Raw genomic sequence first — 12,396 nt, 5'->3', positions numbered from 1 at the left:
ATGGATAAATTTCCACATGAATCTAAGCTACTACCTACCAGTTTGCGACTGGTGGGACATTTGATATTTCAGGAAAAACAAAATTGCAGTTGAAAAAAACAGAGGCTCAAAGTTTATCACATAAGTTGTAGATTTTCCAATTTTTAAGTGTAACTTTGGCAATGTAGCTCTTTCTGTGTCTCAGTTTACTTATCTATGAAAAAATTGAGGCATGGTTTCTCCCTTAGTCACAGAAATATCCAACTGCACTAAATAGATGTCCAATATTGCATACTATTTTTAAAAATGTGTAGGAGCCTTTCTCACAAACTGGTAAGTAGTAGCTTAGATTCATGTGGAAATTTATCCACATCACATATGTTTAGGGACTCAGCATGTGTGAACTGTCTGACTTGGTTCTTCACAAACATCTCAGAGAAGCAAACACTGAATATTGAATCCAGACTTTTAAAAATATACGCAAACATCATTCAATGCAGAAATGTGCTGGGACAAGTCTTTCTGTGAACTTAAGTCATAGTCTGAAATATGAGCAGTGAGCAAGAGACAACCCTGAGGAAACAAAGGAAGTGGTGTTTCTACCAAGGGGACTTCACTGGCAGGAAGTCCGGAGGACAGACATTGCCAGGAGCAAATGACAGCCAAAGCTTAGTGGACAGAAAGGGAAGTGAAATGTTATGTCCTTAGTACCCAAGAGCTGTACCCCAGGTCATCTAATGCTTTATAGGTCACGGTCAAGGGCTTGCATTGTATTAAATGCTTTGAAATACCACTTCATTTTAAAAGTATAATTCAGTCCTCTATATTCAGAGGCCAGTTGGAGAAAATCATGAAAATCCACATTAGGGATAATAGTATACTGCCAGAGATGCTGCCCCTTTGAAACAACCCTTTGGCTTTCCCCAGTGAGTGCCTTATTTCTTAAAGCTTCTCACCTATTACCTCAGACAGCTTACACATTTGGAATCACCCCTCCTCCTCCGTGTGCTTAGTGCTCCACTGCAGAATTTTTATCCCTCATGATGCTACCTTGATTCTTGAGAGGTTTTTGATTAGAATCCCATCTTATTACTTTTTTTTTTCTTTTACTAAAATATTTTAATATTACAAAGCAATCAGAAGAGTAGCTCATGGTACATGTCTTCAAGAAAATGAAATAACTGGTAAAGACTGCGTAATCTGAGTTCACATTCTAGTTCCCAATAAAAGAATCAAAATTATCACATGACAACTAAGTAAATAAGACTTCATGTAAAAGGTTTTGAATGTGTTTGTTAGTAGCGTGCAGTAGTCTTATTATATTAGCAAATATTGTATGTGTCCAGTTTAACACCATTTAATTCTTCAAATATATTCACTATCTATTATTTTCAAATTCGTGATTTTTGCAGGTTTCTATTTTAGAATATTGCTCATTTTATAAGGTACAGCAAACATATACCAGTTGTTTAATTTTCTACAAAAAGTGTAGCTTTCTAATATCTCAATCTTATCCATGTGTCACTAGGGGTAGTTGAGGAATCTTATTAAGTCCTGGAGTTACTCACAAAATATAAGTGCTTCTTAAATATTTGTTAAATTGATAGATATATGTCTAGTGGTTCTTGGCAGTCAATCAGCTTGGGAATTAATCAGGTAGATTTAAAATGTGTATGTTGGGGCCGTGTTCTCAAGGGCTCCCATTCACACAGTTCATTGTATTTGCAGTTGTTCCTGATGCTCAGTTAGTGCTAAGAACCAAGGAAGATGACTGACACTGCAGTATCTCCTGGGACTGTCATACCCACCTGCTAGTACAAATGCCTCTATCTATCTGTCTTTCATAGTTATTGACTGCACAATGTAACTTACAGTCGTTACTTGGTCTTTAAAATTATTAAAAAAATAATTAAATGAGGAATATACTTTACATTGGTCGTGAAGAATACAGAATTCTGATATTATTTTTAATATATTATTTATTCTTTGAGAATATCATACATGTATGCAATGTATTTTGATCACACATACACACACACACACACACAAACACACACACTCTTCCATTCCAGCTCCCACTGACTACAATTAGTGCTTCTAATATGGACATGGGTTTAAGGTCAACTGCTGATGTGTGAGCATCTTATCAGGGGCCACATCTTTGATGAAAGCCGACTCTTTCTCCCCAACCCTCTCCCAACCCAGAGCCAATCAAATGCTTCTGTTAGGGGTAGAGCTCAGCTCCATCATCTATGCTGAACATTGATTGGCTCGATCTGAATGCTGTTTCTTATCCAGGAAATTAGTTTGCATTTGAAGAGTTGCTTTTAACTAACTTCCTGGTAGACTACTGTCTTCACTGGACACATGCAATTTGAGGGCTTTAATTTTAAAAATCAGCCCGAAACTCCCAAAACAAGGAAGAAATTGGCTTCCATTTTCTTCATGTTTTGTATTCTGGAGTGGTACAGCGTTGAAGTATTTTGATTTTTGTGAAAGGAAAATCTCATTTAATTCTATAATAATGTGTATATAATAACATGATTTTAAGGCACCTGATTCAGACTCAAAACTAGGATGTTGGAGATAATAACAATAAACAAAAATCAAAGCAAACTGGGCTTGGTGCCCAGGAAAGCTAGCCAGATGCCAAGAACTGGGCAAGCAATAAACTAATAGTGGAAATGAGGCAAGAGAGGATGAGACTGTAACTATATACTTTATAGTATGATTTCTGCTGGGGAATTTTGTGGGGACTTGGGTCACTGTGGGTGGGGTTCCTGACCAGTTCATTTCATTGACAAACATTCCGTGGAACTTACCTTCCTGGCATGTACATCTTAAACATGCAGGAATATAGAGTGCTCCTCCATTGTGTGAGAGCTTTTATAATCCTATAAACTGCTTGGAAACAAACAGACCAGGAGTAAAAATAGGTGTTCATAACAACTGTAACTGAAGTTAGAAGGAAAACCTTCAGTTTCCCAGGATGCTGAAATGCTGTATGATTTACATAAACAAGGGAGGAAATCCTCTGAGGGTTCAGGGATGTGTATCTAATACACATGCCTAACACACATGTTTCCTGTTATTGAAAAGCCGTCTTTAATATTTAAAGGACATTTTAGGGCTTGGATATATACCAGGTATGTTTTCTCTTTAACAAGAAAGTATAAGCAAAGAGGACAGCTATCAGAGAGAGGCCTATTCAAGTCCTTTATTCATATCTCTCCCTCTCCCCTCTCCTCCCCTCTCCCCTCTCCCCCCCCCTCTCCCCCCTCTCTCCTCTTACCCCCTCTCCCCTCTCCTCCCCTCTCCTCCCCTCTCCCCTCTCCTCCCCTCTCCCCTCTCCCCTCTCCCCTCTCCCCCTCTGTGTGTGTGTGTGTGTGTGTGTGTGTGTGTGTGTGTGTGTGTGTGTAGAAAACTGTCATTCTCAATGGTTACAAGAATCTAGAGCACTGGTTCTCAATTTGCCTTGTGCTGCAACCCTTTAACAGTTCCTCATGTGATGACCTAGAATCTTAAAATTATTTTTGTTGCTACCTCATTACAGTAACTTTGCTACTTTATGAATCATAATGTAAATATTTGTGTTTTCTGGTGGGTTTTTTTTTTAGATATTTTCTTTATTTACATTTCAAATGCTATCCCGAAAGTCCCCTATACCCTCCACCCCGCCCTGCTCCCCAACCTACCCACTCCCGCCTCCTGGCCCTGGCATTCCCCTGTACTGGGGCATATGATCTTCACAAGACCAAGGGCCTCTCCTCCCATTGATGACCGACTAGGCCATTCTCTGCTACATATGCAGTTAGAGACACAGTTCTGGGGGGTACTGGTTAGTTCATATTGTTGTTCCTCCTATAGGGTTGCAGACCCCTTTAGCTCCTTGGTTATTTTCTCTAGCTCCTTCATTAGCAGCCCTGTGTTCCATCCAATAGCTGATTGTGAGAATCCACTTCTGTATTTGCCAGGCACTGGCATAGCTTCTCAAGAGATAGCTTTATCAGGGTCCTGTCAGCTAAATCTTGCTGGATCTTGCTGGCATATGGAATAGTGTCTGGGTTTGGTGGTTGTATATGGGATGGATCCCTGGGTGGTTTAGGGAACCCCTGAGAAAGGATCCTTCAACTCCCAACGGGGTCGTGACTCACAGGTTGAGAACCATGAGGCTAGAGAATGCCATGAGAAGCTATTTTTAATCAGAGACTATAACATTTCTTGTAATTGGGGTACTGAGGAAATGATGGCTTTCTAACCACAAAAGTAAATGCAATTGAGATGAAGTGTTCAGAATCTTTTATCCAAATATATCTGAAGCAATAGATAACAAGCTAAATTCAGCATTGGCTAAATTCAGGTTAGGAAAAAAGGACAATTGTTCTAAGGCCATAAAGTCATGCTGCGACTTGGCGACTTTCACCACAGCTAATGGCAGAGTGACCCCTTTGACTTCTTTCTTAGGCTTTTCTACTCCAATAATAAGCTTTAGGATACCTGAACCATAGAGGCCTCTTTGAAAAATGTGTGTGTGTGTGTGTGTGTGTGTGTGTGTGTGTGTGTGTCGGTATATGTGTGTTTCTGTCTGTCTGTCTTTCTGTCTCTCCATTACTAGAGCTAAAGTTGCAGGTATTTGTGAGCCTCCCAATGTGGGTACTAGGGAAACAAGTGCTCCTAACTTTTGAGCCATCTCTGCAGCCCCGTTGAGGCTTCTTCTCACCAACTATTAGAGCAATTTCTTTCTCTCCCTTATGTCTGGAAACTCTTTTTTTGCCACCTGTTAAGTGTCTGCATAGTTATTAGAAACAAGGGGGAAATATTCCCCAGATACACGCTCTCCCTAAAGGCAGTGACTGGGATCAAATGCTTCTCACCAACTATTAGAGCAATTTCTTTCTCTCCCTTATGTCTGGAAACTCTTTTTTTTTGCCACCTGTTAAGTGTCTGCATAGTTATTAGAAACAAGGGGGAAATATTCCCCAGATACACGCTCTCCCTAAAGGCAGTGACTGGGATCAAATGCATCGCAGCCAGTGGTGTTTAGTGTTTTTCCTAGGTATTTATGGTTTTGCTATTTACTCTCACTGACTTCTACACATATGGCTCAGTAGCTCATTGGAAAGACTTCTCAACATATGTAATTACCTCTTCCACCATCCTTGAATCTTAAAGATCTCAAAATAAGAAAAGGTGGAAATGTCTGGGATGCCTGTTTACCAGTATCTGTGCTTGACATCTCCTGAGGGATGATGCTGTCCACCTGCCTGCAGCATAGGCAATTAAGAACTGCTCAAGGTGGAATGATTGTCCTGGTCCCCAGGTTTAGTGAATAAAAGAATTCATGTTGGAACTGTGCCCAGGACGCCAGGCAGATAGTCTTAATCAGATGCAAACTAGATACAAACTGGGTCATGCTATAAAGTCAAGTCTATTACTGAGGCTTCAGTATTTTCAATTAACTATAAAACTGGAAATAAGACTGGTAGCTACCCCAAGGAGTCAGTAACCTTCCCCTCACTTAAAATTCAGCCTTCCTAATGAGCCCTACCTGGTGTCTGATTGCCCTGTACACTTTTTTCCTGAGAGCTGTAATTGTGCACTTGTAGCCTCTATTAAATTACTTGGTGTTATCCAGTTCAGATATCTTCAGTTCAATTGTGTGAAGACAAATGAAACAACAATTATATTAGAAGCTGCATTGAGAGGGGAGGTTATAACTTCTTTTTCTCTTGCATTCACCTCTCCACAAAGACAGCACTCATCTTCTTTCCTTGCACACACATATTTGGTGTCCTTTAAAAATAACACTGAAGGAGGAAATCAGACAATGTACCTCCCCATTAATCTGAGTGTATTTTTTTTTTCTTTTCGGCAGTGACAAACAAAAAACCCACACAGGCATCTATCACGAAGGTCAAACAGTTTGAGGGCTCCACATCATTCGTCCGAAGATCCCAATGGATGCTTGAGCAGCTTCGCCAAGTTAATGGTATTGATCCTAATCGGGTGAGTATATTTTTCCAACGCTGAGCAAAGGAATTCTCTTCACATGATGACTGTGCTTTAGCACGGTGGTGGTGATGGTAGTTAGAGTCATTCTTACAAGGCTATTTCAGTTGTGTGACCAAAACTTCCCCATCTCTGTTACTATCCTATGGGAAATTATAAATCTTTCATGTTTGATAGAGAAATCCAAGAGAATGCATATGGAAAGATGCTGTCTCCAGCAGTATGTATCAATACAGGGCAGAGTTCAAAGAATCATACCCCCGAGTGTCTATATGAAACCCCTGGGCTTGTCAAAATTTCATTTGCCTCCTAATGCCCCCCAAAAAAAAAAAATTAACAGCACTTTAAAATAATGAATTATGATTCCTACAGAAATATGTTATAATGTAAGTGTTTACTCAAAAGACCCATTTCCTTTTGTGCTTACACATCATAATATCCCCAAATATTAATGAAGTGCTGAAGTAACAAGGGGCAGTCCTTTCCAACCCATGTATAAAATATTAACAAATCACAAAGTTGAGAACTTAGAAGAATCTTCTTCTTTCTAGTAGTTGGGTAGATGATATATGGTCAGAATTCTGACACAAGTCTTAACTCCTGCAGGGACATCTCTAAATACAGTACAATTTGGATTTATTAGATTGACATAGACATGCAAACTCTCAATGAATTTAGTTCCTGGTAGAGAAGAAATGTATGGTTCATATCTTGGGGGGGTCTTTGTCTTAGTTTCTATTCATCTTTTGATGAAACAGAGCTCACAGCAGAAGATTGTGTAGGTCGAGATCAGTAGTTATTCCACTGTCTTTTCCAGGATTCTGCAGAGTTTGATTTGTTGTTTGAAAATGCCTTTGACCAGTGGGTTGCTAGCACGGCCTCAGAAAAGTGCACCTTCTTCCAGATCCTCCACCACACCTGCCAGAGGTACCTCACAGACAGGAAGCCAGAGTTTATTAACTGCCAATCCAAAATTATGGGAGGTAAGTGGGCACTTACACTATTTTAGCTATCTTATTTCCCAATACTCATTTTCATATAAGAAGCTGGGTGTTGAGCAACATAATTAAAACCAAACAAAATGCCTCCACATTTAGAGGCAAAGGCATCCTTTCATCTAAAACTGATCTTTTTAGAAAACATTTCTACTTAACTAAAATGGTTTGTATTATGAAAACAAGCCTATCTTTCTTATTTCTATGAAAAGCTTTTCAGTTTGATCTCTTTCTTGCCTTTGCTATAATTCTATTGCAGAGCTCTCTTCTGTATTCCTCCTATTTTTCTTCTCAAGATATTTTTCAAATTCCTCCTCATACTGACCTCACTGTCTTATCTTGTCTTACCTTTTTTTTTTTCTGTAATAGAACACTTGACTGAAACGACTTAAGGAAGAAAGGATTTATGGTGGCTGATAGTTTAGAGGAATGTAGTCCGTTCCTGAGGGGGAAATGCATTGACAGTGTGGCTAGAATAGCTGCATCTGTGAAGCAGAGATAACCTGTCACCTTGTCCATCCACCTAAATATAAGCCCCATGTCCAAAAAGATCTGCACCCTCCAAAGGCAGCGCCACCAACTGGAGACCAGGTGTTCCATCACATGACCCTGTTGAGGGCATTTCCCATTCAGACTGTAACACTGCCTATCAAAAGCCATTCCTGTTTATTCAGGAACAGCACACAAAGGTGAATTGGTATTCTAGGCCAGACTTAAGGTGGCAAGCGTTGGCACTGGAAACAAAGAGAACAATTTAAGGGTGACCACATCTGTCTTTGCAGTGTCAAGGCTTTTAAGAAACCCAAACGACTAAAAATGCAAGCCTTGCAGTCACTCCAAATTGGGGAAGATATTTTATAACCTTGGTATTTGCACTGACCTATTTTCTGATTTAGAAAAATAGTTTTTAACTGTGCCAACTTTGCCATCATCAAATACTAAGAGATAGTCTCCTTACAGATGTTGCATCCTCTCCTTGGCCTCTCCTGTCTTCTATGGGGTGCATTGCTCTGTGAGAACAATCCATATGTTCATGCCTGCTTTGCTCTTTGTCTATGAGATGTTCCATTGAGAATACACTGCTGACTTCATTATCATCCCTGTGGTTATTTACACCTTAGCAACCTCAGAACATCTTTCTTATGCATCAAGGTAGTCTTATACGATAGCTGAGCTTCCCTGTTTAGTTCTCAAACATAAGGGATGATGGTTGGTGTGTATTTTCTTTAAGGAGGCCACTTCATACTGCATGAAACTGAAGACAAGTGTAGAAAGGAAGCATCAAACACTGACCTATTTGGAAACTATAATGAAATATATAGTCCCCTGCTATGCCTTTGCCTCTGGTAAATCATAAATTAATCCTGATTTAAAAGCCCATCCTTAACCAATTTGGTAAATTGGCAAAGTAAATTGTGTTAGGACCACTTGTGGCTGTTTTTAGTGAGTACAATTTATCTACGAAAGGAAGCTTTTACTTGCTGTTCATCAGATGTGTTTTTCTCTTCTGGCCTAATGTCAGATTCACTCCTGTTATGAAACATTCACTGAGGTTGGGTTTCCAGTGGTGTTCATGCTGGAACCCTTGTGACTCTGGGAGAGGACTCTATGTAAGTACTGCACTTCTCTACACTGCGGACAGGGAAGCCAGAAGGAGACCCAATGTTATAGGAGCCCCTCCAACTCTCACACGGTCTTCATTCACCTTAAATATATTTCTCAGAAGTCATACCCAGCTGGGTCTACTGGCCACTGGCCCTATCTTCTATTCCCTTCTATTCCCTTGTGAATCCTAAAGATGCAGCGCTGAGATGGAAACCCTTATTTCGAATGCTAACCAGGTTGTATGGATATTGGATGAAACTAGATTGCTTTTCTGTCATCAGAAAAAGAATAAGACCAGACACCAGAACTAATATTGCCTTCTGTGACTCTAGGTGTTTGTTTTATTTCTTTAGGTTTTAGTTTTTCCAGGTATAACACCTGATAATAGACTAGAGGATTTCGGTTCTATTGTTCTGAGAATCTATAATTCCTCGGGCATAGTTTATTGTCTAATTATTAAGGAACTAAATAATTTATTGGGTTAAATATCGGCTGTTCCTCCATTCCTTAGAAGAACAAAAGTGTTCGTATTGAGCATGTTGTAATTTGCTGGCAGCATGTATGTCCCTAATGAATGCAATCTGTCTTATTCAAACAGTTGTGATTCTTGGATAACAGTTGTGCCAACACAGTTTAATGAATCAGTACTCTTTTTCATCTTCCTTCCTTCACATTACATAATTCTGAAACTTAAAATGGTGTTTCTTGGATCACCCCTTTATTTTGTGAACCCCTTTCATCTTCAGTAGATTACATTCTCCGTAATTTCAAAAAATCTTTTCTTATCACCTCATATGCAGGTCACAAGTTGTAGGTAGGTGCCAATGTTCACTTTACTTTGAAATATGACAGCTTGTGATGTTTTAGAAAACAGATTGCTGTTGGTATTCTGCCCTTCATAAGTCTCTCTACATATGTTATCTTATTGGCAAGAATGCATCCTTTGGAAATACAATTTATTTTCTCTACTGAGTAGGAAACAGAATGAGAGTTGATAACTAGCCAGCCAAGGGTCTTGTCACTGGGCAGGGGTGAAGATAAGAGTCCAGCAACAGCTTTCATAGATCTAAAGGCACCTACCTTCCTTAGAGAGCTAGTGCTCCCTGGTGTTGGGCAGACACTGTTGAAAAATTTTAGTCAGAAACTCCTGTGTTATAAAGGGAGCCTGCATAGGAGGGGTGAACTAGAGATTATGGTGTGTTTTAAATGCCTTTCTTGCTACTTCATGGATATATAAGATAATTTTCTACTTTTTGTCCTAAAAGCCACAGATTCATCAGGAACCTTCAAAGTCAACTTGCTTTATATTGCTTGTATTTGGGGAGGGTCAGAATTCCAGTCAATTAGACAGATGAAAGCATAGAAAAGATGGTACAGTTGTGGTCATGCACACACTGCCTCCCAGAGATGCTGCATCAGCTCCAGGGCCATTCTCAGGAAGACTAAAACTCAGTGGATTTCAATGACTCTACCAAGATCAAAAAAAATATGTCTGTCCCCTGAACAATACTCTTTTTTTTTTAAACACCAGGTCAACATAAGGTTATCACTTAAATATCAAAAACCTCATGACTGCTGTTGTACCCCTATATTTATCAACTGTGCAGGACATGTGTGATTGTGTGTTTCTATTTTTCTTGTGGGGAAGGTCAGTTATATAGAAATGAAATTTTTTGTTCGACATATTCAAAATTCTCTCCTCCAAAATGATGTAGGCCTTCTCATGCTAGTTCATGGTGTGCTAACGATGTGAGTAAAGTGTAGGCTAGTTGAAGGCCCTCACAAAATGGAAAGAGAGCATCATTTCGGAGATATGCGAAGGGGAACATTCTGGCATCTGCTCATGTGTTTTGTGGCTGGTGTCTTCTTATCGCTAGATAGTTGAAGAGCCAGGAGCTAGGATAGCATTTACAATCTCATTCCTAGTCTTTTTACAGAACCCTCTCATGCATTAAGGATCATTTCAAAATTAAACCATCAATTTACTTTTCTGGTTCTTAAAAATACCTAGCAAACCACAGAGATCGATGACAGCAGTGGATGCAAGTTAGTGCTGCTGAAATGTAACATGGCATCATGGTAGGAGTCCCTGAGGCTAACATATTAAGTCCACATGACTTGGATATACTTTTGGCATCCTAGCTTTTGTTTTTCTCTTTATCTATTTTAAACATAAATGATGGTATGACATTATGCCCATGATATCATATGTATGCTTGAATCTTAGGCTCCTGAGGTGAAACTTTGTACTAAGTCGTTATAAAGAAATAGTTCCAAATACGGCATTCATTTCCATAATGAGTGTTTTATTTCATGTTAATTCAAGGTCCCAAGTCTGGCTTTGCTATTTTGCTTACTTCATTATTCTAAGCTAAATGGGAACAGGGTCCAATGGCTCCCATCTTGTGTTTATCACCTTTTATAGTGATTGCTGCTGACCTGGTGTTTTAAGCTTCAGTTCTATATTTCCAAGTATTTGCACAACAAAGTGATATATCTTTGGAGGGAGTATTCAGATCTAAACACAAAATTCATAAATGCTTCATATACACTGCATACACACAGCCAGAAGGTAAATATCTGTAATAGTCTTAATAATTTTGTACACAAAACAAAGTTTATCACAGTTAAAGAGTCTGGGAAAATCTGTCCCTTTAAACACTCTGAGCAAGTGTAAGTTTGCACCTGTTTTTTAATCACATCACAAAATAGGACTAGAATATTTTACATGTAACAAAATTGTCTGTGCTCAGAAAGTTTTAGATTTGGAGGTCATTTTTGATTGCAGATATTCATATAAAGGTTGTGGTATGAACTACAGACAACTCTCTGAGGATTGACAATTTCTGTGTTGGAACCAGAGTCAGGGCATTTTGATACTAGTTTGTTTCTCACTAAGTGATATAAATTATTTATGGAATAAAATGATTTATTCTCAAGGCGAGCGTTCACTGAAGTATATCTTGGAAGTTTTTTTTAATGCCAAATCCAAAAGCCATAACTCATTCAATTACTTCCCAATCTTTAGCTTCTTGGGGTGTCATCCTACACTGGCTCTTCCTCCTATTGTGTGAGGTCCAGGCATGCATCTCTCATTGATTCCATTAGGGATTCCTCAGCAATGGCCATGGATCGGGTGCTGAGCTGTCCGTGGAATTACAACCACAAAGTGGGCACTTCCACCACTTTAATTAACCTTTCTGATAAGGCAGGACATGTAAGAAGGGCATACCAGCAAGGTAATGGCCAGGCTGCATTTTAAAGGATGGCTAGTAGTTGACAAACAGTAGCAGAATGAAAGAAGTTTTCCCTTATTCCAATCATTAATCCAGACAGTTTGATTTCTATGTTAACTATATTCAGAATTTAGAATGTGGCAGATTTTTCTTCTCCATGAAACAGCCTGTTTTGAAGGGCTATATACATTTGATCAGCAGCAAAAGGTATTTCAGACACATCACCCTTCTGCACTCTCTTCTTCAGATGGTGTTATAAAGCCCAGACTTCTGAACACTATTAGGATTCCAGGAACACAGATGCCTCTGATGTCTCCTTCATCCCAGGCTGGCCTTTGTCTGTCCCTACTGATTGGTATGCTAGAAAGGAAGGCCAAATGACTCTACACTGTTCCCCTGGGGTGGGCGGAATGGAAAGATCAGATCACAATGTGACTTTGTATTATACTTTCTTTCTTTCTCAAACAAAACAAGGTCATCCTTTAGTGAAGTGTGGGAATGGAATATGTCACCTTGTAAATGCCACAGGCATAGATAGCATAAAGTAAGACAACAAATTCTTTTCAGAGGAT

General features: G+C 39.3%; 1 protein-coding gene across 3 annotated transcripts in view; it reads left to right on the top strand.

Moving 5' to 3' along the window:
• Stxbp6 (syntaxin binding protein 6 (amisyn)) overlaps positions 1 to 12,396 on the top strand; it is a 222,635-nt gene that overhangs the window by 166,274 nt on the left and 43,965 nt on the right. For all 3 annotated transcript variants that reach the window (XM_030246645.1, XM_006515667.4, NM_144552.3), the window contains 2 exons: positions 5,855 to 5,985; positions 6,806 to 6,971. In XM_030246645.1, coding sequence (XP_030102505.1) covers positions 5,941 to 5,985; positions 6,806 to 6,971 — 211 coding nt within the window. In that variant the 5' untranslated portion in view covers positions 5,855 to 5,940. The remainder of the gene's footprint in view (positions 1 to 5,854; positions 5,986 to 6,805; positions 6,972 to 12,396) is intronic.

The sequence above is a fragment of the Mus musculus genome, chromosome 12 (assembly GCF_000001635.26).
Source record: "Mus musculus strain C57BL/6J chromosome 12, GRCm38.p6 C57BL/6J".
In the NCBI taxonomy this organism is placed as follows: domain Eukaryota; kingdom Metazoa; phylum Chordata; class Mammalia; order Rodentia; family Muridae; genus Mus; species Mus musculus.
Note: the sequence above shows the minus strand (reverse complement) of the source record. Positions and strands in the feature narration are given on the sequence as shown.